Raw genomic sequence first — 21,105 nt, 5'->3', positions numbered from 1 at the left:
TGCGATTATAAATGCAATCCTTCCGGGGTGTGGAGTGTCTTATTTCCCCCTCCGACTCTATTTTGATTTAGTCCTGCCCCCTCTTTCACGTTTTGATCACGCAGCATTGCCCTTTGAGAAGGGCTCTGCTTGTCGCTGGCCACTCGCGTGTTTCCTTTCTTGGTGATGGGATATGAATAAAGATTGATGTACTTGTTGTTGGTTTTCACTGTGTCTCACGCTTGCAAAAAAAAAGGTGTCAGACACCCTAAAAAAGAGTGTCAGAGGTTCTATTCACTCTGAGAGCTGGCTCTGAGGGAGCTGGATCAGTCTCCACGTGTAAATAAAGGGTGTCTTGGTGACAGGATACCAGCCTCTATGGAGGTATACCAGTGACAAATAAAAAATAAATGCAATTATTTTTTAAATTTCCACTCTCCTACCATGGAGCTTTAATCCTGCAGATGGCTAGTGCAAATCTAAACTGAGCTGTCAGAATTAGTGCAAATTATAACAAATCCATTGGACCTTCACCTCATCTCTTTCCTCTTTGGCTTTGAGTTTAACTTCCATGTCTCTTGGACACTCACATTAAACTGGTGGGTATCTGTGAGTATATGGTACAGCCCATCATCTGGCTCGGAGAATGGGGAACTTATGGTGTCATGGTAATATCATTGGACTAATCATCCAAGAGCTAGACGTTCAAGACCTTTTTACCGCCAACTGGTGGGATTTACATGTGGTCGATTCATACCTTTTCAAGGAAGGAAATCAACCAACCTTACCTTGTTTGGCTTTGCTGGTGGAAAATCTGTTCTCTCAAACTTGATTGAGGTTTTAGAAGAGGTAACTGAGAAGAAAGATCAAGGCAGAACAGTAGACATTAGCAAGGCCTTGCTAATGTATTCTAATACCCAGCCTCACTGTGCCCGGCTTCACCTCGAGGCTGAAAATCCATGCTAAGGCTGTGTCAGGCTACCGAGAGACTGCCAGGCCGGGCCACTGAGAGACCGAAAGGTCGAGAGATCACCACCCCCGAGTCCACGTTGAAGCCAAGAGTCCGGGAGTGTGGTGAGGGTGAGAGTGAGGACATCACCAACGAAAAAAGATGATCTGAAAAACACAGGGGAGGAAACAGAAAAGAAATGGACAGAGTGGACAAGCTCCAGCTGCACAGTCCTATTTTGCAGCCATCTTGAAAGAAGGTGGTCAAATGTGTGATGTGTAGGATTAGAGTCTGTGCCCCCACTGTAGCCTCTAAGGGATCTGCTGAATAAAGGAACACTCCTATTTTACTGGACCTTGTCAGGCTACTTTACTGTCTCATTGTTCTGGCACTTTCTAATAATCAGCATTGAATTATGAAGAGAGTACCAGCTGCCTGATTACAAGCTCCCTCTTCTGCACCTTTTTCCATTGGACTGCATTAGTCTCTTTCTTATCTGCAAAATTGAAGCATCATTTGATGGTCATTAATGAAAAACATTAAACTTGTAAGGAGTTAGAAATGACCTGCTCTGCATTTGTCATGAATAACTTGGACTGTTTTTTATTAAACATTTACAATTTATGACAAAGCTATAACCTTGAAGGTTTTGCAGCAAATAGCTCCTATAGCCCTGGGCATGAATGGAATACTGTCACTGGCAGCCAGAGTCCCAGGGTAGTTGTGAACATGAATTACTTCTGCAGGGATTGATCAGGGAAGGCAGGATAGGAAGGGTTCTCATTACAAGGTCATCAGCCTCATATCCTGATAGTTCAGAGGTGAATGTATACCCCTGAGACACACTCTCTGGTACCATTCACAATTGCAGCACGTATGAATGAACTCTGCAACCTCCATCCCAGTTGGCAGATGGCTGACGATTTACTGTAATTGTGATGAGGCGTTTCGGAGAGACTGCAGAGGGTGGAACTGTTCTCCTTCGAGTGGAGAATGTTAAGGGGAGGTTTTAATGGGACGCTCAAAGTCATGAAGGTCTTTGATACAGTCAGTAAAGAGACACTCAGTGGTATTTGTGCCCTCCCCCAAGATGGAGGGTTGGGTATTTAATTGGAGGGAGGATTGCAGGTGGGGTTTCCTTCCATCTGTTCCGATTGAAGTCTCTTGGATGGTCTTCCCATCCCACAATTGAGGCCCGTAAGTAATGCCCAGCTAAGGACGCATCTCACCTGCCCATCAGCCATCCCTTCCTGGGGTGGTGGTCCTCATTAGGGCTGCTAGTTACTGCCACTCCCTGGGAGAGTGCACTGGAAATGAAGTCCCCTGAGGCATATTAAATATGAAAAGATTTAGTCCCAACAGTCCAAAGTCTCCAATTTGTGAGAGAAAACTTTTGGTTTCTGTATTTAAAGGTAAGGAGCTTTACTTTTGAAGGTTGTCTTTAACCAATGCCAATTATGAAACATAAATTGCAAAGTTATAACTCAATGATATTTCCCATCTACAAAATGCCTCTTCATTAACACAAGACAAGACCTGGATATTAAGGGTTGAAAAGGTCAGGGAGACAGTTCAATAGCACCAGTCTGGACCAGACCATTTGAGAAGTTGTTTTCTTCTCTTCCTTTCAATTGTTTTGTAGTTGTTTGCTGCACATGTGAGGTTGTTTGCACACTGGTGCAACTATTCACCTGTTGAGGATTTCTCCTTTCACTGCCTTTCAATGGGTTTTATTCGAAGGCAGCAAGGGCTTTATAAACATCGAGTAGAAGACAACTAGCTGTTACAGGGGGCATTTTAGTACTTCCGTACAGAAGGCAAAGTGACCTGCTGTTGCACTGGCCCCAAACAACCCATCGTTAGTCAGGAGCCAATCAAAATGTTGTTGCCAAGCAATTATCCCTTCGTTCAGAATCCATTAACACTGTGCTTTAGCTCTCAAGGACGTCACAGTCTGTTTTGTTGGATTCTGTACCAAGGAGGAGGATGAAGGACTGAAGAGTTTGACAGGTGGAGTGAGGGCGTATTAGAAGATTTGGTGGATTTAAAAGTGGACAGATTCCCAAGCCCGTTTGGAGTTGTATTCCAGGCTGCTGGGGGAGGCAGAGGATAAAATTAAAAGGACTCAAATGTTTAATTCCTCTGTGGCCCTAGGGGAAATGCCGGAGGACAGGAGGCCAGCTAATGTGGCCCTACTTTACAAGAAGGGTGGTAGAGATAAAATGGGGAATAACAGGCTGGTGAGTCTCACGTCAGTAGTAGGGGAAAGGATTGAAGAAAAATTTAAAGGAGAGAACTGATCTCCACTTGGAGAGGCAAGCTTTGATGAGGGATAGTCAGCACAGCTTTTTTTTTAACTGATTTATGATGTACGTAAATGATATTGTGCATTGATTGCACAATATTCAGCACCATTCATGACTCCTCAGGTACTGAAGCAGCCCTTGTCCAAATGCAATAAGGTCTGGACAATATTCAGGCTTGGGTTGACAAGAGGCAAATAGCACTCTCGCCACACAAATGGCAGACTATGACCGTCACCAATAAGCCACAATCTAACCACCACCCCTTGACATTCAGTGGTGTTACCATCACTGAATCCCCCACTATCAATGTCCTGGGAGCTATCATTGATCAGAAACTCAACTGGACTCACCACATAAATGCATTGGAGACAAGAGCAGACAAGAGCTGGGAATACTGCAACACCTCTTGATTACTCAAAGCCAGTCCGCCATCTACAAGGCATAAGTCAAGAGCGTGATGGGATACTCCCCACTTACCTGGATTGGTGCAGCCCCAAAAACATTGAAGAAGCTTGACACCATCCATGACAAAGCAGCTGCTTGATTGTAACTACATCCACAAATATCCACTTCCTCCACCACCAACACTCAGTTGTAGCAGTGTGTACTATCTACAGGGTGCACTGCAGAAATTCACCAAAGATCTTCAGACAGCACCTTCCAACCCATGACCACGTCCATCTGGAAGAACAAGGGCAGCAGGTACTTGGGAGCACCGACCCCTGCAAGTTCCCCTCTGATCCAGTCACCATCCTGACTTGGAAATATCTCACCATTCCTTCACAGTCGCTGGATCCCTCCCAAAAGGCATTGTGGGTCAACCCACAGCAAGTGGACTGCAGCGGTTCAAGAAGGCAGCTCACCACCCCACCTTCTCAAGGGGCAATTAGGGACTGGCAATAAATGCTGGCCCAGCCAGTGATACCCACATCCCACAAAATGAATAAACAAAAAGAAAGTGAGAATGTTGTGGATGACAGGAAGGTGGCTGGGTGGTTAATAGTGAGGAGGAAAGTCTTAGCTTCCATGAAGAAGCAGAAGGATTGGTCAGATGGGGAGATCATTTGCAAATGGAATTTAACTTGGGTGAATGTGAGGTGAGGCACTGTGAAAGAAACAATAAGACAAGGCAGTACTCCATGAATGCCAGGACACTAGGAAGCTCAGGAACAGAGGGATCTTGAGGTGCTTGACCACAGATCCCTGATGGTGGTAGGACAGGTTAATAGAGAGAAAGAAAACATATGAGACACTTGCCTTTATCAGCTGTGGCATAGATTATTTGAGCAAGGAGGTTATATTGGCGCTGTATAAAACTTTGGTTACCATATTTCATATGATTCATGACTCCTCAGAGATGGAATTAGATGGTGTTCCATAATCAGCAAGGCCTGGACAAAGTTCAGAGTTGGGCTGATAACTGTCAATTAAAATTTGTGTGACAGAAGTGCAAGGTAATAACTATTTTCAGTAAGAGTATTTAGCTGCTTGTCCTTGACATTCAATAGCATTGCCATCAGTGACTCCTCCACTATCAATACCTCGGCGATTAATATTGACCAGAAACTAAGTTGGACTTGTCATGATTAAAAGAGCAGGTCAGAGGTTATGAGTTCTCTGACAAGTACCTCACCTGTGTCTCCTGTTTCTCAATACAAGTCATGAATATGAGGAAATATTCTCCAGCCATGTTTATTAGCTGTTTAGAGGGTCCATTCATGTCATGCAACTGATCTTGGAGGTTCGTGCAGCAGCAGGAACAGTTCAATAGAACATCATTTAAGGCACTGGCCGAGGGGCATCATTACTGGACTGTTAATCTGGAGACCTAGGTAATGTTCTCGGGACCTGGATTCAAATCCCACCATGGCAGGTGGTGGAATTTGGATTAAACTTTAACAAATCTGGAATTAAGAATCTAATGATGACCATTAATCCATTGTTGATTTGTAGGAAAAACCCATTTGGTGCACTAATGCTCGTTAGGGAAGGAAACAGCCACCCATATCTGGTGTGGCCTACATGTGATTCCAGGCCTACGTGTGACACCAGACCACAGCAATGTCAGCCTAGTCAGTGACACCCACATCCTGTGAATGAATTTTAAAAAAAACCTGCTTAACATTGGAAGCAGTTCAGAAAGATTTCAATGTAAGTTTATCCCTCCCGAAGTAATGTTGTAGAGATGTACAGCATGCTAACAGACCCTCTGGTCCAATTCATCCATATCCTTATTAAACTAGCCTTATTTGCTAGCATTTGGCCAATATCCCTCTAAACCCTTCCTATTCATACATCCATCCAATGCTGTTTAAATGTTATAATCGTTCCAGCCTCCACCACTTTCTCTGACAGCTCATTCCATACATGCATCACCCTCTGCATGAAAAAGTTGCCCCTTAGGTCTCTCTTATATCTTTCCCCTCTCACCTTAAACCTCTTCCCTCTCATTTTGGACTTCCTGACCCTGGGTAAAAGACCTGGGTAAGTTTGCGCCTCGTGATTTTATAAACTTCTATAAGGTCACCCCTTAGCCCCTGGCACTCCAGGGAAAACAGCCCCAGCCCATTCAGCCTCTCCCTCTAGCTCAAATCCTCCAACCCTAGCAACATCCTCGTAAATAAATGAGCAAAAACTGTACACAGTACTCCAGTTTGGACTTACTAATACCCTAGTTTTAGCATGTTTCCCCTACTTTTATATTTAAACCTCTTTAGATAAAAGGCCATAAAATCCTTTCTGAAATAGTATGCAAATAATATGCAGCATTACATTATTCCATGATTACAGATTCAGTGAGCAGAATAAGATACAATGGGGCTGCAAAAGAAAGAAAGAGTGTTTAATGCTATTTGAAAGCATGGTGCTAATTGTCTTTGACATAGAAGCTGACCCCTACGTTGGTCTTTTTTTTTAGATTTAGTATCTCGAGGGGCTGTCACCTACAAGCTGAATTATTCCTGCTGTTACAACACACTGTTGCTGGATGAGGAGAGAGGCAAATTATTTGTGGGATCGAAGAATTACCTCATCGCTCTCAACTTGGAAAACATCAGCAAACATGACAAGAAGGTGAGTAATGATCAGGTGCGGGCTGCATATCCAGCAAGTCTGAGGACTTTACTCCACAAGAAGCTGACCTTCTGAGGGAGGCTGATTAATGAGATTACAGATTTACATTCCAATTGGGGATGTGAAGGAGACAATAAGGATGGCCAAGGGGTAGTAAAACTTCTGTAACACTTGTTGGCATAAAAACTAGAAAGTTTTGGTTTAGTTCCTGGGAATAATCTACTTGATCAAAACCATCAATTTCCTCCACAACCTTTTTATTCCCCCGGCTCTCCCAGTTTGAAGCCACTTTTCAAGCTGGTTGGGAGTTTATATGATGGGCGCCTCACTCCAGTGGAAGAACTTGAAGTGGATTACATGATCATTTTTTCAGGACATTCCTCAGGGGTTCACATCAATAGAGGTACTTTTAGACCCTGCTGTCTTCATCTGTTGCTAACAGCTTTTATTCACCAGTCAGACTGGGAATAATGCTGGCCTTTTGGTTTGAGGAAGAAACACTGCTGAAAACATGGCAGAAAATATTTTCAAAACTTTTATGGATTTTTTAATATCCATGACAGGACGTCAATTTCACGGACCCACTTTGGGTGAATTACTCTTTGGAGGGCCGGTATGCACTTGGTTGGCAAAAGGGCCTGTTTCCACACTGTAGGGATTCAATGATTCTATGATCCATGATCTTAATGTGCTCGCTTTGTCTTTCCCCTTTTTCTCACTCCCTTTCCCTTTCCCTTTCTCTTGCTCCATTTCTGTAATGCCCTGAAGAGTGAGCCTGGATGAATGATCGAGTGGAGCTTAGATCCCTTGGGTGGCATGGTAGCTTAGTGGTTAGCACTGCTGCCTCACAGCACCAGGGACCTGGGTTAGATTCCCTCCTGGGTGACTGTCTGTCTGTGTGGAGTTTCTATATTCTCTGCGTGTCTGCATGGGTTTCCTCCCACAGACCAAAGATGTGCAGGCCAGGTGAAATGGCCATGCTAAATTGCCTATAGTGTTAGGTGTGTTAGTCAGGGGTAAATATTGTGTAGGGGAATGGGTCTGGGTGGGTTACTCTTTGGAGGGTTGGAGTGAACTTGTTGGGCCAAAGGCCTTGTTTCCATACTATAGGGAATCAATCTACCTCCTGACTGAAGGATGAAAACAGCTGCATTTGGACAGATGGACTCCTTACACAGGGTTGTGCTGATGAGCTGCTTCACTAACCCTGGCCTTGCTGACTGTTAGGACACACTCAGTGGCGTTTCTTGACCAAAGTTGGGAGCAGGACCCTGAGGTTATTTTCCTCCCCCCTGGATGAGAGAAACCCACCTCTACATAGCAGGCTCAGCTTGGCCACATCAACAGACTCAGGACATTGATCTGAAGATCCGCTCTGTGAGCTGAATTCTTCATCTGGTGACCCGGAGGAACTTCTCTGCATTCCGATCTCCCCTGGAACGAGGGTGGGTGGATGCAGCAGCCACTCAATGTTTTTTTTAATGGGGACATTCTTTATCTAACCTTGGAGACAGGTTGGCTGTCCAGTGAAGATTCTAAAATCTGGAGGATCAGTTAGAGGCCTTTCAGCTTGAAAGGAATAGCACAGTGTCAATGAAACAGAGCATGTCTATCTGTGTGCGTGTGTATGTTAGAGTGCCCGTGTGTGTGTGTGTCTCATAGTGTGTGTATTTGTATGTTTCTCCTATATCCAGCTGTGGAGGGAGAATGTCTACACCAGCCTGAAAAACTGTCACTCCTTCCCCTGTCCCGGTCTGCTGATTAGAGACTACCTCCAGTTGGAGCAACTGGCCTCCAGTGCCTAAGGGAACCTGAACTGGAAAATCCCAGCTGGCCTCCTTCCTTTAGCCTGAAGTGGCACTACCACAAGTGGGCGGTTAGCCCTGCCACCTTCACCCTGATCACATTACTGTTGAAACGGCCTGGGGGCTTGGGTGCTGGTAGGGGTCTGCAACTCCAGGCCTATGTCTCAGTGACCACATCACGTGAAAGGATTTCTTTAAACTGGTGCATACCTTCCTGAGTGTACTGTTGCCTCCCGTTTATGAGAACGTGGTGTTCTTTTACGGGCCAAAGTGGCAACCCAAAGACTTCTGTTGCCATAAGCATCAGGCCCTGATTGCAATGAATTAACCCATTAGCTGTGTTTTTTTTTGGTTCAGGACTGTGATGCCAATGAATGTTGAGAGGTGGGGAGGAAGGATGGGGAAGGCAGAGTGAAATAAACACTCTCCTTCCTCCAAGATACACAATGATCAGACTCTCATTTCTTCTGTGTGATTCCCATGTGGAATATCCTGTAACCAGCTGAAACAACTCTGCATTTCCCTGATATCTTTCTCTCTCTGTTTAACGGTTGGGGTGTGGTTGAGGCCCAAGTTTCAGTCTGATACATGAGGCTGAATTCCACTTCTAATCAAAACCAAGGTAATGGGCGATAGTGACGACATTCACAGAAATGATCCTATATTTGATTGACATGCAGCTTAGCTGATGTCTGAGTTGATACCAGGCAGCACTGCAATGCCTTCTGTGTTGAGTTGAAAACCCTCCGAGCCTCATTTTTCTTCCAGTCTCTTCACCACCCCCCCCCCCCCCCCCCACCCCCCCCAGCCCCCCGTACCTTTTAAGAGAGTTGAAAAGCTAGCAAGGACTTAGAGAAGCACAGAGTCTGGAACAAGGTAACAGTGTAACATTTGGTCAAAACAGCTAGAGTAGATGGGTTGCCATGAGACAAAAAAAAATCAGATTTGGCCAATCGGTTTAAACTATGCCCCAAACTCCAATCAAGTTTGAATTTAGAACTTTGGATCATTTCATTGGTTTTAATATTATCAATGTTTTAGGGTATAAATACCAGACATTTTGAACAGTTAGCCAGAGTGGCAAGGTGAACTACCAAAAGACCAACAGATGTCGGCTGCTAGTTTCAGAGCTCTCAAAGGTACCTGTCTGCGGAAGAAGCTTGTTCAGTAGAACATAGAAACCAACCTGGAGAGAGAATCTACAGAGGAAACTCAGCAGAGCTGACTGGTTTTGAAATGTGATTAATATTTTTCAAAATCGTAATTGGGATTTTTTGTTTTCCCGGACCAGTATTATAGAGGGGGAGGTAGAAGATAGTTTTAAGAGAAAGGAGTTGTAAATAATTGTTGGTTAATATTCTGTTGGACTTAAAGAAATAAAGTTGTTGATTGCTACTTCAAATATTTACCTCTGGGATAGTTCTTTGCCTCTTGAATTTTAACAGGTGACAGCACTGGGTGCATCTTTCCTGTGTGGCTGGTTTAAATTAGCAGAGGGATTTACCCCATGTACTAACAGTCTGTAGGACGATAGTGGATAAAGGCACAGTTACAACAATCCAGGCCAAGCAATGATATTGATACTCCACTTGTCCCTCTTTTTTTTTTCTTATCTAAATCCACCATTGTAACCCTCCTTTTGCTCTTCTCCCTCATTTGTTTATGTCCCTTCATTATCATAGTCATACAGCACGGAAACAGACCCTTTGGCCCAACCAGTCCATGCCAACCTTAATCCCAAACTAAACTAATCCCACTTGCCTGCTCCTGGCCCATATCCCTCCAAGCCTTTCCTATTCATGTATTTATCCAAATGTCTCTTAAACATTGTAATTGTGCCCTTATCTACCACTTTAATACTATTACCTTCCTATGGTAGTGAGTTTGCCATTTTCTCTCCATTTTCTGGGTGAAATGGTTTTTGTTTTTACTTCTGAATTCCCCAATGGGTCTCTTAATGACTGTCTTATATTGATGGTTTTTGGCTCACTTGTCAATACCAGAGGAAATATTCCCTTCATATCCACCCTAAAACAAAACTTCCAGCATTTCAAACATATCTATTAGGTCATCCTCTGCCCGCATTTTGTTCTAATGTTTTATTGGAGGAAATAGCAGATAGTAAGGAAACAGAAGATGAAATGAACAAATATTTTTCCTCTGTCTTTACTATGGAGTGTACAATTCCACTAATAGTTGTAAATCGAAAAGTGAAAGCAACCGGTGAAATTGCAATCACCAGGAAAACTGATGGCTGTGTGGACTGAGAAGATCCTGGCTCCTGAAACATTTCATTCGAGGATTTTAAAAGAGGTTGCTAATGAGGTAATAGATGCATTGGCCATAAGTTTCCAAAATGTGTTAGATTCTGAAAATGTAGCCTGGAAAGTAGCATGTATTACTCTATTCAAGCAAGGAGAGAGGCGGAAAACAGGAAGCTATTGACTGGTGTCTGTCATCGGAAAGTTGTTAGAGTTGAAGTATTTATAGCTAAGCACTCGGAAACACCCAAGGTAATCAGGGAGAGACAGTACGACTTTGCAAGAAGGAAATCCTTTTTAACCAATTTATTGGAGGCCTTTGAAGGAGTTACAGACACTGGATGAAGAGGAGGCCATTAGCATACTGTACTTGGCTTTTGAGATGTTCCATGTAAAAAGCTGTAGTGAAAAAGCATTATCGAATGGTATGGAGGGTAACATGTTTGCAATCAATAGAAAATTGGCTGGTTGGCAATGGAGGTCAATGAATAGGTCTCTTATAGATTGACAGTATGTGACAATGGAGTTGACATAGATAAGGGTCTGTGTGGGGCCCCCAGCTTTTTACAGTCGATTTTAGATGAGGTGAATGAAAGCACAGTAGTTATGTTTGCAGATGATCCTAACATAGGTGGGAAAGTAAGTTTTATACAGAATACCGAAGGATCTAGATGAGTTGAGTAAGCAGGCAAAAATCTGGCAGATGGAGTACAATGTGGGAAATATGAAAGTTCTTTTTTTTAATAAAAAGAGTAAGTATTATTTAAACATTGAATGATTGCAGAATTCAAAGATGCAGACATAGCCTAGTGTATGAGTCACCAAATGTTTACATGTGGCTACAGTGAGTAATTAAGAAGGCTAATATAGCACCATTCTTATTTTCTTAACAGGGTTTGAATTTACCAGTGAAGATGTTATGCTTCAGCTATACAGGGCATTGGTGAGACCTCATCTGGAGTATAGTGGTCTCCTAATTTAAGGAAGGAAATAAATGCATTGTAGGCACTCCAAACAGCATTTGGTAAATTGATAACTGTAATAAGTAGTTTGCCCTCTGAGGAGAGGTCAGACTTACTAGGTTTGTTTTCACTGGAGTTAACAAAGAGTGAGGGATGACTTCAGTGAAGTATTTAAGATTTGGAGTTGGGTTGACAAAGTGAATGTGGCAAGGATGTTGTTTCTTGTATATCCATAACTAGAGAGCACTGTTTAAAATTTAGCAGCCACATTTTTAGGGTGGTGATGAGGAGAATGGTTTTCCTTGAGGCTTGGAGCTACTGGTATTAGGCTGCTGAATGGACCTGCCTAACTTCAAATAATGTTGCCCTTGCTCTGTGCACCTCCTGTGCTAAGCACTCTGTGTCTCCTTGTTTGCTATGATCTGCCCATATTGCTCATAAAACATTTCACTATACGTAGGTACATGTGACAAAATAAGTCAAACATTGTGCACCTCAGAAGGTGGAGGCAGAATCATTGAATATTGCAAAGGCAACAGTATGTAAGTTCTTGTTAGGCAAGGGAAATAAAGATTATCAAGTGATATTCAAAAACTCAGAGGTCAGCTGTGATCTGACTGAATGGTTAAGAAGATTCCTGGGGACAAATGGCCTACTTTCTCTAATTCATATGTTTGTTAATTTTGGCTCATTCAAGATTAAGTAATTTGATGGGCAGCGTACTAATTCAGAGGCTGCGGAGGGGTTCGAGAGATGGGAGCCACGTGAAAGCAGACCCTGCATTTGAAGCTATCCATAAGATATAGGAGCAGATTTAGGCCATTGGGCCCATTTGAGTCTGCTCTCTGCCATTCGATCATGGCTGATAAGCCTGTCAACCCTATTCTCCTGCCGTAACCCTTGACCCTCTTACCATTCAAGAACCAATCTATTCTATCTTAAATAAGACAGTTATTGTTGGTATGGTGAAGTCCATTAGGAGGGATTTGAATCGGTAACTTTCTGACCCCGCGTGCTACCCACTGAACCATAGTTGATGCTACCTTTGAATTTTGAAGCGAGAGAGCTGACCTTATTGAAAAAATACAAGAATCTCAGGGGAAATGACAGACTACATGCTGTCATTTGTGGGTGACCTTGTGGGACAGTCTAGGAACAGAGGAGATGAACTCTGAGTAAGAAGTTGCACATTTAAGGCAGAGATGCGGAAGAATTTTTTTTTGAGGGTTGTGAATGCTTTACTGCGGAAGGCAGTAGAGACTGGGTCATTAAGGTTTGTTGGAGGCTAATAGATTCTTAATCACTTAAGGGAATCAAGGGTTTGGGGAAAAGGCAGGAAAGTGAAATGGAGGGTTATCAGATCAGCCATGATCTCATTCAAAAACATGGAGCAGAATCATGGACGGAATGGCATAACCTACTTCCACATCTTATGGCTCAATCTTCAGAGCTATTGCCAAACTGGGATTGCTGTGCTGGTCTGACCTAATCAGCCCACAGGACACACGACTGTGAAAGGCCTCAAGGGAGGGGCTGGAGGAAGGAATTTTATTCATTGCCAGAAAGCTTGTTCTATCATTCACTGAGTTGGTAAGCCAGATGGCTTCTCTCATTGACTGTGACATCATGTATTTTGACAGAAAGTAATAAGATTAGAGCGTATTCTCAGAAAGCAAACTCGTTGCCAACTTGAGGCAGTAATTATTGTGAGAAATTCATGGTCTTGCTTGGTAGGCATTTCAATGAAGCACTTTTTCATCGCTGCACCAACGTGGATGTTTAGTGAACTAGAGCAGTCCCTTGGGTTTATTATGTAATGCTGTTTAGTATACTTCAGTTCCCAGCTAATTAAAGTGACTGATTAACCTGACTGAACGGATTTAGCAGCATTTTCTGAAACAAGCCATAACTCGTTTGGTAGCTCTCTCTCACCTGTGAATTAACTATGTCATGGTTACAGCTTCTCATCCAAATAACTTCAAAATGTCATCCCAGGCTTACAGTCCAGACCTGGTTCTGAGGGACCTGTCTTTCAGGAGGTGCTTAAACTGAATCATTGAATCCCTACTGAGGGGAAACAGGCCCTTCAGTCCAACAGGTCCACACTGACCCCTCCAAAGAGTAACCCACACAGCCCATTCCCCTACCATATATTTACCCCCTGCCAAATGCACCTAACCTATACATCCCTGAACACTGTGGGCAATTTAGCATGGCCAATTCACCTACCCTGCACGTCTTTGGACTGTGGGGAGGAAACCTACCCAGACACAGGGAGAATATGCCACAGTGCCGCCCTAAGAAAAGCAGTCTATCTCTGGGCTTAAAGCATCCCTTGGCATCAATCAAAAAAAGCCAGAGGTGTGCTCCATGGTCAATGTTCGACCCTCACTACTACGGATTGTCAGGTTCATTCAAGTTGACTGTTTGTGGGATCTTGCTCTCCTCATGTTGGCTGCTGCACTTTTTCCAAAACTGTAATGAGCACACCTCCATGATCACAAAGTACCGGGGATGTCCTGAGTTTGTGAAAGGTGCTATATGAATGCAAGTCATTTCTTTCTTTTGACACCCTGGAAGTGATAGTAGATTTCTTGTTGGTTGTAAAATTATAAAAATCCCTAAAGTGTGGGAGCAGGCCATTCAGCCCACACCAATACCACTGGAGGGCATCCTACCTAGACCCGCCCCGTAATTTCACTCTGCTGATCTGCTTAACCTGCACATCTTTGGACTGTGGGAGGAAACTGGAGCAGCTAGAGGAATGTGCAAACTCCATACAGACAGTGTCACATGGCTGGAATTGAACTGACATTCCTGGCACTGAGATAGCAGGGCTAACCATTGAACCAGCATGCCCCTTTGTGAAAAGCAGTCTCTGTATAGATATTACCCGTTTATTGGGGGGAGCTCCTGGTACAACTTGCTCCTCTTAGGGGCGGCACGGTGTCTCGGTGGTTAGCACTGCTGCCTCACAGAGCCAGAGACCCAGGTTCAATTCCATCCTCGGGCGACTGTCTGTCTGGAGTTTGTACATTCTCCCCGTGGGTTTCCTCTGGGTGCTCAGGTTTCTTCCCACAGTCCAAAGATGAGGGTCAGGTGAATTGAAACCATGGTAAATTGCCCATAGTGTTAGGTGCATTAGTCAGAGGGAGATGGGTGTGGGTGAGTTATTCTTTGGAGGGTCGGTGTGGACTGGTTGGGCCGAAGGGCCTGTTTCCACACTGTCGGGAATCTAATCTAATCTTTACCTCGGCCGATGTATAGAAATGGTCTTGTCCATTGTACGGGGCAAAGGCTGATCTGTCCATTGCAGGTAAATGGGGAATTGCTGCTTACTCAATGTGCTCCATGCTTGTCCTCAGAATGATGAGACTATCATGCGTTTATCTCCAGTCCATGTATTCATCTCCAGGCTGAAAGACCTTCTCCTATCCTTAATATTCTTGCCTGATTTATAAAGTATGGAACTATAGAAAGAAAGTTATCCCATAACTCAGACTCTGACCCTGGTTTTGGACTCCCTGGTCATCTGGAGCATTCTTTCTGCATCTACCCTGTTAGAATCTGTCTCTCCACATGCTCCTGAACTCCAGTGAATATAATCCTAACTGACACATTATCTCCTGTATAGTTATATGGGTCACTACAGTGAATAGTGCAGACCCAGTTGCTACCATTTCTGTACTCTGTGTGTTGCTAGCGAGACATATAAACACAGTAGAGTGGCAGATTCCGGTGAATTTGGGGACCTAAGGGTTAAACGTCTGCCAGCCGTGTGCTCCTGTAATACTAAAAGGTTGGCTTTAATTGTGGAAGTGATTGCTCTGAAGCTTTTGGCTGTGGATTTCCAGGTGGGGTGGTGTTGACCTGACTGGCTGTTGCTCAGTTGACCTCACTGTGGTTGTCTCTCTTACAGATTTACTGGCCAGCCCCTGTGGAATGGAGGGAAGAGTGCAACTGGGCGGGCAAGGACTTGCATGTGAGTACAACCACTTCTGATCGACAGTCGGTGATGACTGTGAACACTCGGGGACGGGACGGGTCGGGGGTGGGGTGGGGGGTGGTGATGATGGCGGGTCACTCATCTCCTGCTTGGTAATGACACCTTCCCTCTTTTTCTCCCCCCCCCCCCCCCCTAACTAATCTGACATTGCTCATGAACACTCTCCCATCCTTTCCCTGTATCCCTTGGTTCTCTGACTGATCGAGAATCTATCTTGATTTATTCAATCCCATTGCATCAATGTGGACTTCACCAGTTTCCTCATTTTCCCCTTCACCCACCTCACCCCAGCTCAGCACCGTCCTCATGACCTGTCCTACCTGCCTATCTTCCTTTCCATCTATCTGACTAAGGAGGTGGACGAGGGGAAAGCGGTAGATGTGGTGTATATGGATTTTAGTAAGGTGTTTGATAAGGTTCCCCATGGTAGGCTACTGCAAAAAATACGGAGGTTTGGCATTGAGGGTGAGTTGGAGGTTTGGATTAGGAATTGGCTGGCTGGAATAAGACAGGGGGTAGTAGTTGATGGCAAAGGTTCATCTTGGAGTGCCGTCACTAGCGGTGTTCCGCAAGGATCTGTTTTGGGACCATTGCTGTTTGTCATTTTTAAAAATGGCCTGGAGGAGGGGCTAGAAGGTTGGGTGAGCAAGTTTGAGGATGATACGAAAGTCGGTGGAGTTATTGATAGTGAGGAAGGATGTGGCAGGTTACAGCGGGATATAGATAAGCTGCAGAGCTGGGCAGAAAGGTGGCAAATGGAGTTCAATGTAGCTAAGTGTGAAGTGATTCACTTTGGTAAGAGTAACAAAAAGATGGGGTACTAGGCTAATGGTCCGATACTTGGTCGTGTGGATGAGCAGAGGGATTTTGGTGTCCATGTACACAGATCTCTGAAAGCTGCCACCCAGGTAAATAGTGCAGTGAAGAAGGCATATGGCGTACTGGCTTTTATTGGTAAAGGAATTGAGTTCCGGAGTCCTGAGGTCATGCTGCAGTTGTATAAGACTCTGGTACGGCCGCATCTGGAGTATTGTGTGCAGTTTTGGTCGCCATACTATAGGAAGGATGTGGAGGCACTGGAACGGGTGCAGAGGAGGTTTACCAGGATGTTGCCTGGTATGGTAGGAAGATCATATGAGGAAAGGCTGAGGCACTTGGGGCTGTTTTCATTGGAGAAAAGAAGGTTTAGGGGTGACTTGATAGAGGTGTACAAGATGATTAGGGGTTTAGATAGGGTTGACAGTGAGAACTTTTTTCCACGTATGGAGTCAGCTATTACGAGGGGGCATAGCTTTAAATTAAGGGGTGGTAGGTATAGGACAGATGTTCGGGGTAGATTCTTTACTCAGCGAGTCGTGAGTTCATGGAATGCCCTGCCAGTAGCAGTGGTGGACTCTCCCTCTTTACGGGCATTTAAACGGGCATTGTATAGGCATATGGAGGATAGTGGGCTAGTGTCGGTTAGGTGGGCTTGGATCGGCGCAACATCGAGGGCCAAAGGGCCTGTACTGCGCTGTATTTTTCTATGTTCTATGTTCTATCCGCTCCACCCTCCTCTCTGACTATCACCTCCATCCCCACCCCCGTTCACCTATTGTACTCGATGCTACTTTCTCCCTACCCCCACCTTCCTCTCATTTATTTCTCCACCCTGCTTCTATTCCTGTGAAGGGCTTTTGCCCAAAACGTCGATTTTTTTTTTATCCCTGCTCCTCGGATGCTGCCTGACCTGCTGTGCTTTTCCAGCAACACTTTAATCAAGAATCTATCTCTGTCAGCCTTAACTATACACAAAGACCCTGCCCCCACAGCTTTCTCTGGCAAGGTGCTCCAAAGACACTAAACCCTCTGAGAAAAGAAATTCCTCCTCATCTCAGTCTTTAATTGGTGCCTCTTTATTCTCAGCCGATGCTGTCTGGTCCTAGACTCTCCCATGATGGTAAACGTCCTCTCAGCAATTACCCTGTCGATCCCATTAAGAATCCTATTTGTTTCAATGAGGTCACCTCTCTCTCTCTCTTTTAAACTCCAGTGACCAGAGTCCCAACCTGAATAGCCTTTGCTCATAAGACAAAGCCTCCATCATGGGAATCATTCCCAATGAAGCTCCTCTGAACTGTCTCTATTGAAATAATATATTTTTAGTTAGGAGTCCAAATCTGCCCACGGTACTCCAGAAGTGCTCTCACCTGCACCTTGTACAGTTGCAGTAAGGCTTCCCTACCCTGATACTCAAACCTCCCTGAAATAAGGGCTGACATTCCTGATTACCTGCTGTCCCTGTGTGCCTAGCTCTCTGTGTTTGCTTCACAAGTAGACCCCAAGTCCCTTCGTGTTGCAGCTTTCTGCAGTTTGCCTGCATTTAAATAATATTCTATTGGTTTGTTCTCCCTTCCAAAACTAACAATGTCACATTTTCCAACATAAAAATTTGCCAATTTTGTGCCCACTTACTTTAACTCTCACTATCTTTCTATAACTTGTTTGTCTCCCTGTCGCAACCCGCCAGTGTATGTATCAACAGCCTGTGTTAATAGTAGAATATAGGTCAGCTGTTCCTGGAAAGCAAAAACACAAACAAGATACAGACACTGGGAGGAAAAGAAAATTGTTAAAGTGAAGCTTGGAGTTTGTGGTCTGAAGTTGTTGTCGATTTCCCTATTGAGTTCAGGAGGCTGTAAAATGTGCCTAAAGTGAGAAATGGGTCTGGACGGGTTACTGTTCGGAGGGTTGGTGTGGACTTGTTGGGCCGAAGGGCCTGTTTCCACTCCGTAGGGAATCTAATCTAAACTAGAAACAGGTCACCCAACTTGTGTTGGGCATCACCGAAACAGTGCAGCGGATCCAGGACAGAATGTGAGTGTGAAAGTGGGATGTATTAAAATGGCCGGTGACCAGAAGTGGGTTGACGCTTGTGGACTGAGTGGAGGTGTTCCATGAAGTGGTCATCCTGCCAGTGTTGGGTCTCCTCAACAGAAAGGAGCCTCCATTGTGAGCAGTGTAAACGAAAGACAAGACTGAAGGATATACAAGGAAATCACTGCTTCACCTGGAAGTGTGTCTGGGACTTTAGAGATATGAGGAAGGAAGAGGGTTAATCGGTAAAGCCACTGTTGCCCCAGAGGGCTACTCCGTCACTGGAGAGACACCACTAGTGGTGAGTTTGACCTGAGGGTCAGCACCCCTCAGGTAAGGGCTGAGATTGAGAAGGACCTTCAAGGTAACCTCAGCCAGTGTGGGAATTAAACCCACACTGTGGGTGTCAGTCTGTCATCCAGCCAACTGAGCTAACTTTAGTGATTGCATGGGAAAGTGCTGTTGGAAGGATGTGAGGTGTTGTAGGTGATGGTGGATCTAAGGGTCAGGTTTGAAGACACATCTTAAAGGAGACAGTTTCAGAAAGGTTTAAAGAGAGAATTCCAGTGCCTAGCACCTGAACAGTAAAGGTTTGGCTGCCAGTGATGGAGTGGTGAATATTGAGATTGTGCATAGGATTGACAGCTTTGTCAAGATGAATTTCTACTGGTTTTGTTGCCTGTACCACCTCCAACTATCTCTAGGTCAAACAGCCCTTTTTTTTTTGATCTAACTAAGATAGTTACAACTGTGTTCAAAATGTGTGCAAAAACAATGAAAGAAACTCCTAGTGTATTATTTAATGCATAATGAATTTTCTTCAGGATTGTCTGTAGCAGCCCTGAGGTTAATCTTTAATTGCTGGAGACCTCTGATCAATGTTGGAAGGTTGGCAACACCATTTGTGAGAGGCTAGAACTGGAGAAGTGCAGAGGTTGGGGGAAAGGGAGATTGGAGGAGTTTGCAAAAACAGGAAAGGGGGGTTGTGGAAACTAGAAAGAGAATCGAAAAGACATGCAAATTGAGAAAGAATGTTAAACTTGTTGATTTCAGGAGAGAGGGAAAATTGCTGGGTGGATGTATGGACTGCCACAGCTTTAGTCTTCTGAAAGATTTTGTTGGAGAAGGAGGTGCGACAAACCTCAATGTCAATGGTGAGGTACAGAAAGGAGTGTAAGTACTTGTGGTTTGAGTAGCGATTACAACAAGGTCAGCCAAATGGACCTCCGAGAATCTGAGTTCCCTGACTGTGGCTGTTAATCTGGTCCAATCAGGCAGCGCTGGCTGATGGATATAAACAGGAGGGTCAGAGGTTCTGCTCACTCTGAGGGAGCTGGATCATTGCCAAGAACTCTCTGCGCATAATTAAAAGATGTCTTGGTGAGGGGATACTCAGCTCTGCAGAGTTATTTCAGTACATGTGTAGTTTTGGTGAAACAAGATTAAACCTCAGAAAATCATTGACTTGCACCAAGAAGCACACTGAGATGAGAGAAACTGTTGAAAAGTGGGAGAGTTGACAAACAGGGTGGAGGCTACAGTTAACAGGAAGAAAATGAGGACTGCAGATGCTGGAAATCAGAGTTGGGAGTGTGTTGCTGGGAAAGCACAGCAGTTCAGACAGCATCTGAGGAGCAGGAGAATCGACGTTTCGGTCATAAGCCCTAAAGGCTTATGCCTGAACCATCGATTCTCCTGCTCCTCGGATGCTGCCTGACCTGCTGTCCTTTCTCAGCAACACACTCTCAACTATAGCTAACATGGCCCAAGTTTATGATCACAAAAAGCTTTTTTGTATGTCTCACAGACCAGGAATAGGCCATTTGGCCCCTTGAGTCTGCTGTACCATTCATTAAAATCATTACTGTCTGATTGTGGCATCCACTCCATATTCCTGCCTACCCCCCGATACCATTTGACTCCCCATTAGTCAAGAATGTGCCTCTGCTTCAAAATATTCATTGGCTCCACCTCTACTGTTCTCTGAGGAAGTGAAATTCCAAAGGGGCTCTCTGAGATGGCATTTCATTGAATCCCTACAGTGTGGAAAGAGGCCATTTGGCCCATTGAGTCAACACCAACCCTCCGAAGACCATCCCACCAAACCCAAACCCAGACTGCGACCCTATCCCCCTATCTCCACATTTACCATGGCTAATCCACTTGGCTTGCACAATACGCACCAATTTAGCTTGGCCAATTACCTAACCCACAAAACTTTGAACTAAGGGAAGAAACAGGAGCACCCGGAGGAAACCCACACAGACACCGGCAGAACATGCAAACTCCACACAGACAGTCACCCGAGGGTGGAATCGAATTAAATGAGCTTTACTGACGCATGGACTTTAGTGAAAGGTTTACAAGTCTCCACAAACGGCACCATCTTAGGTACAAGTTATCTAGATACAGAATCTTGTTACAAAGCAGAAAAATGAAGAAAAATTGCAAAAGTTAAACATTACAGTTCTTCTTACTAAAATGTACAAAAACAAAGAAACACAGATAACAACAGTTCAGCACCACAGTCCCTAAGCACCTGGCCATGCTGGGCCTACACGCCTCACAAGGGCTTGACACCACCGCCCCCCCCCCCCCCCCCCCCCCCCCACCCCCACCTTGCCTGTTCCTGTTCTCTTCCCCTGCAGTCTGCCCTGGGCTGCCTGAACCCACTCTCACCCACACGGGCTGCCTTGGGTTGCCTGTTCCTGTTGTTGCCCCCTTCAGGCTGCCTTGGGTTGCCGGTTCCTGCTCTCACCCCTGGTCAGAATGACTGCTATTAGATAGAACCTCTCTGGCTATGTCGAGGGCATAGAGTCTATTGACACTGGGGACATTTCTGGCCACCATGTTGTGCTCGACCTCTCTTCAGCGATGTTGTCCTCTAACTGCACAAACCCGCATCTCAC

General features: G+C 44.7%; 1 protein-coding gene across 6 annotated transcripts in view; it reads left to right on the top strand.

Moving 5' to 3' along the window:
* Positions 1 to 21,105, top strand: part of LOC140483603 (semaphorin-3A-like) — a 413,310-nt gene that overhangs the window by 272,112 nt on the left and 120,093 nt on the right. For 5 of the 6 annotated variants that reach the window (XM_072581862.1, XM_072581860.1, XM_072581863.1 and 2 more), the window contains 2 exons: positions 6,152 to 6,306; positions 15,254 to 15,316. In XM_072581862.1, coding sequence (XP_072437963.1) covers positions 6,152 to 6,306; positions 15,254 to 15,316 — 218 coding nt within the window. Of the gene's footprint in view, positions 1 to 6,151; positions 6,307 to 15,253; positions 15,317 to 21,105 lie in introns of those variants that run through there. The other variant, XM_072581865.1, reaches the window with a different exon arrangement.

This window comes from Chiloscyllium punctatum, chromosome 12, assembly GCF_047496795.1.
Source record: "Chiloscyllium punctatum isolate Juve2018m chromosome 12, sChiPun1.3, whole genome shotgun sequence".
NCBI classification, from domain to species: domain Eukaryota; kingdom Metazoa; phylum Chordata; class Chondrichthyes; order Orectolobiformes; family Hemiscylliidae; genus Chiloscyllium; species Chiloscyllium punctatum.
The sequence above is the reverse complement of the archived record's forward strand: the minus strand, read 5'-3'. Positions and strand labels throughout refer to the sequence as shown.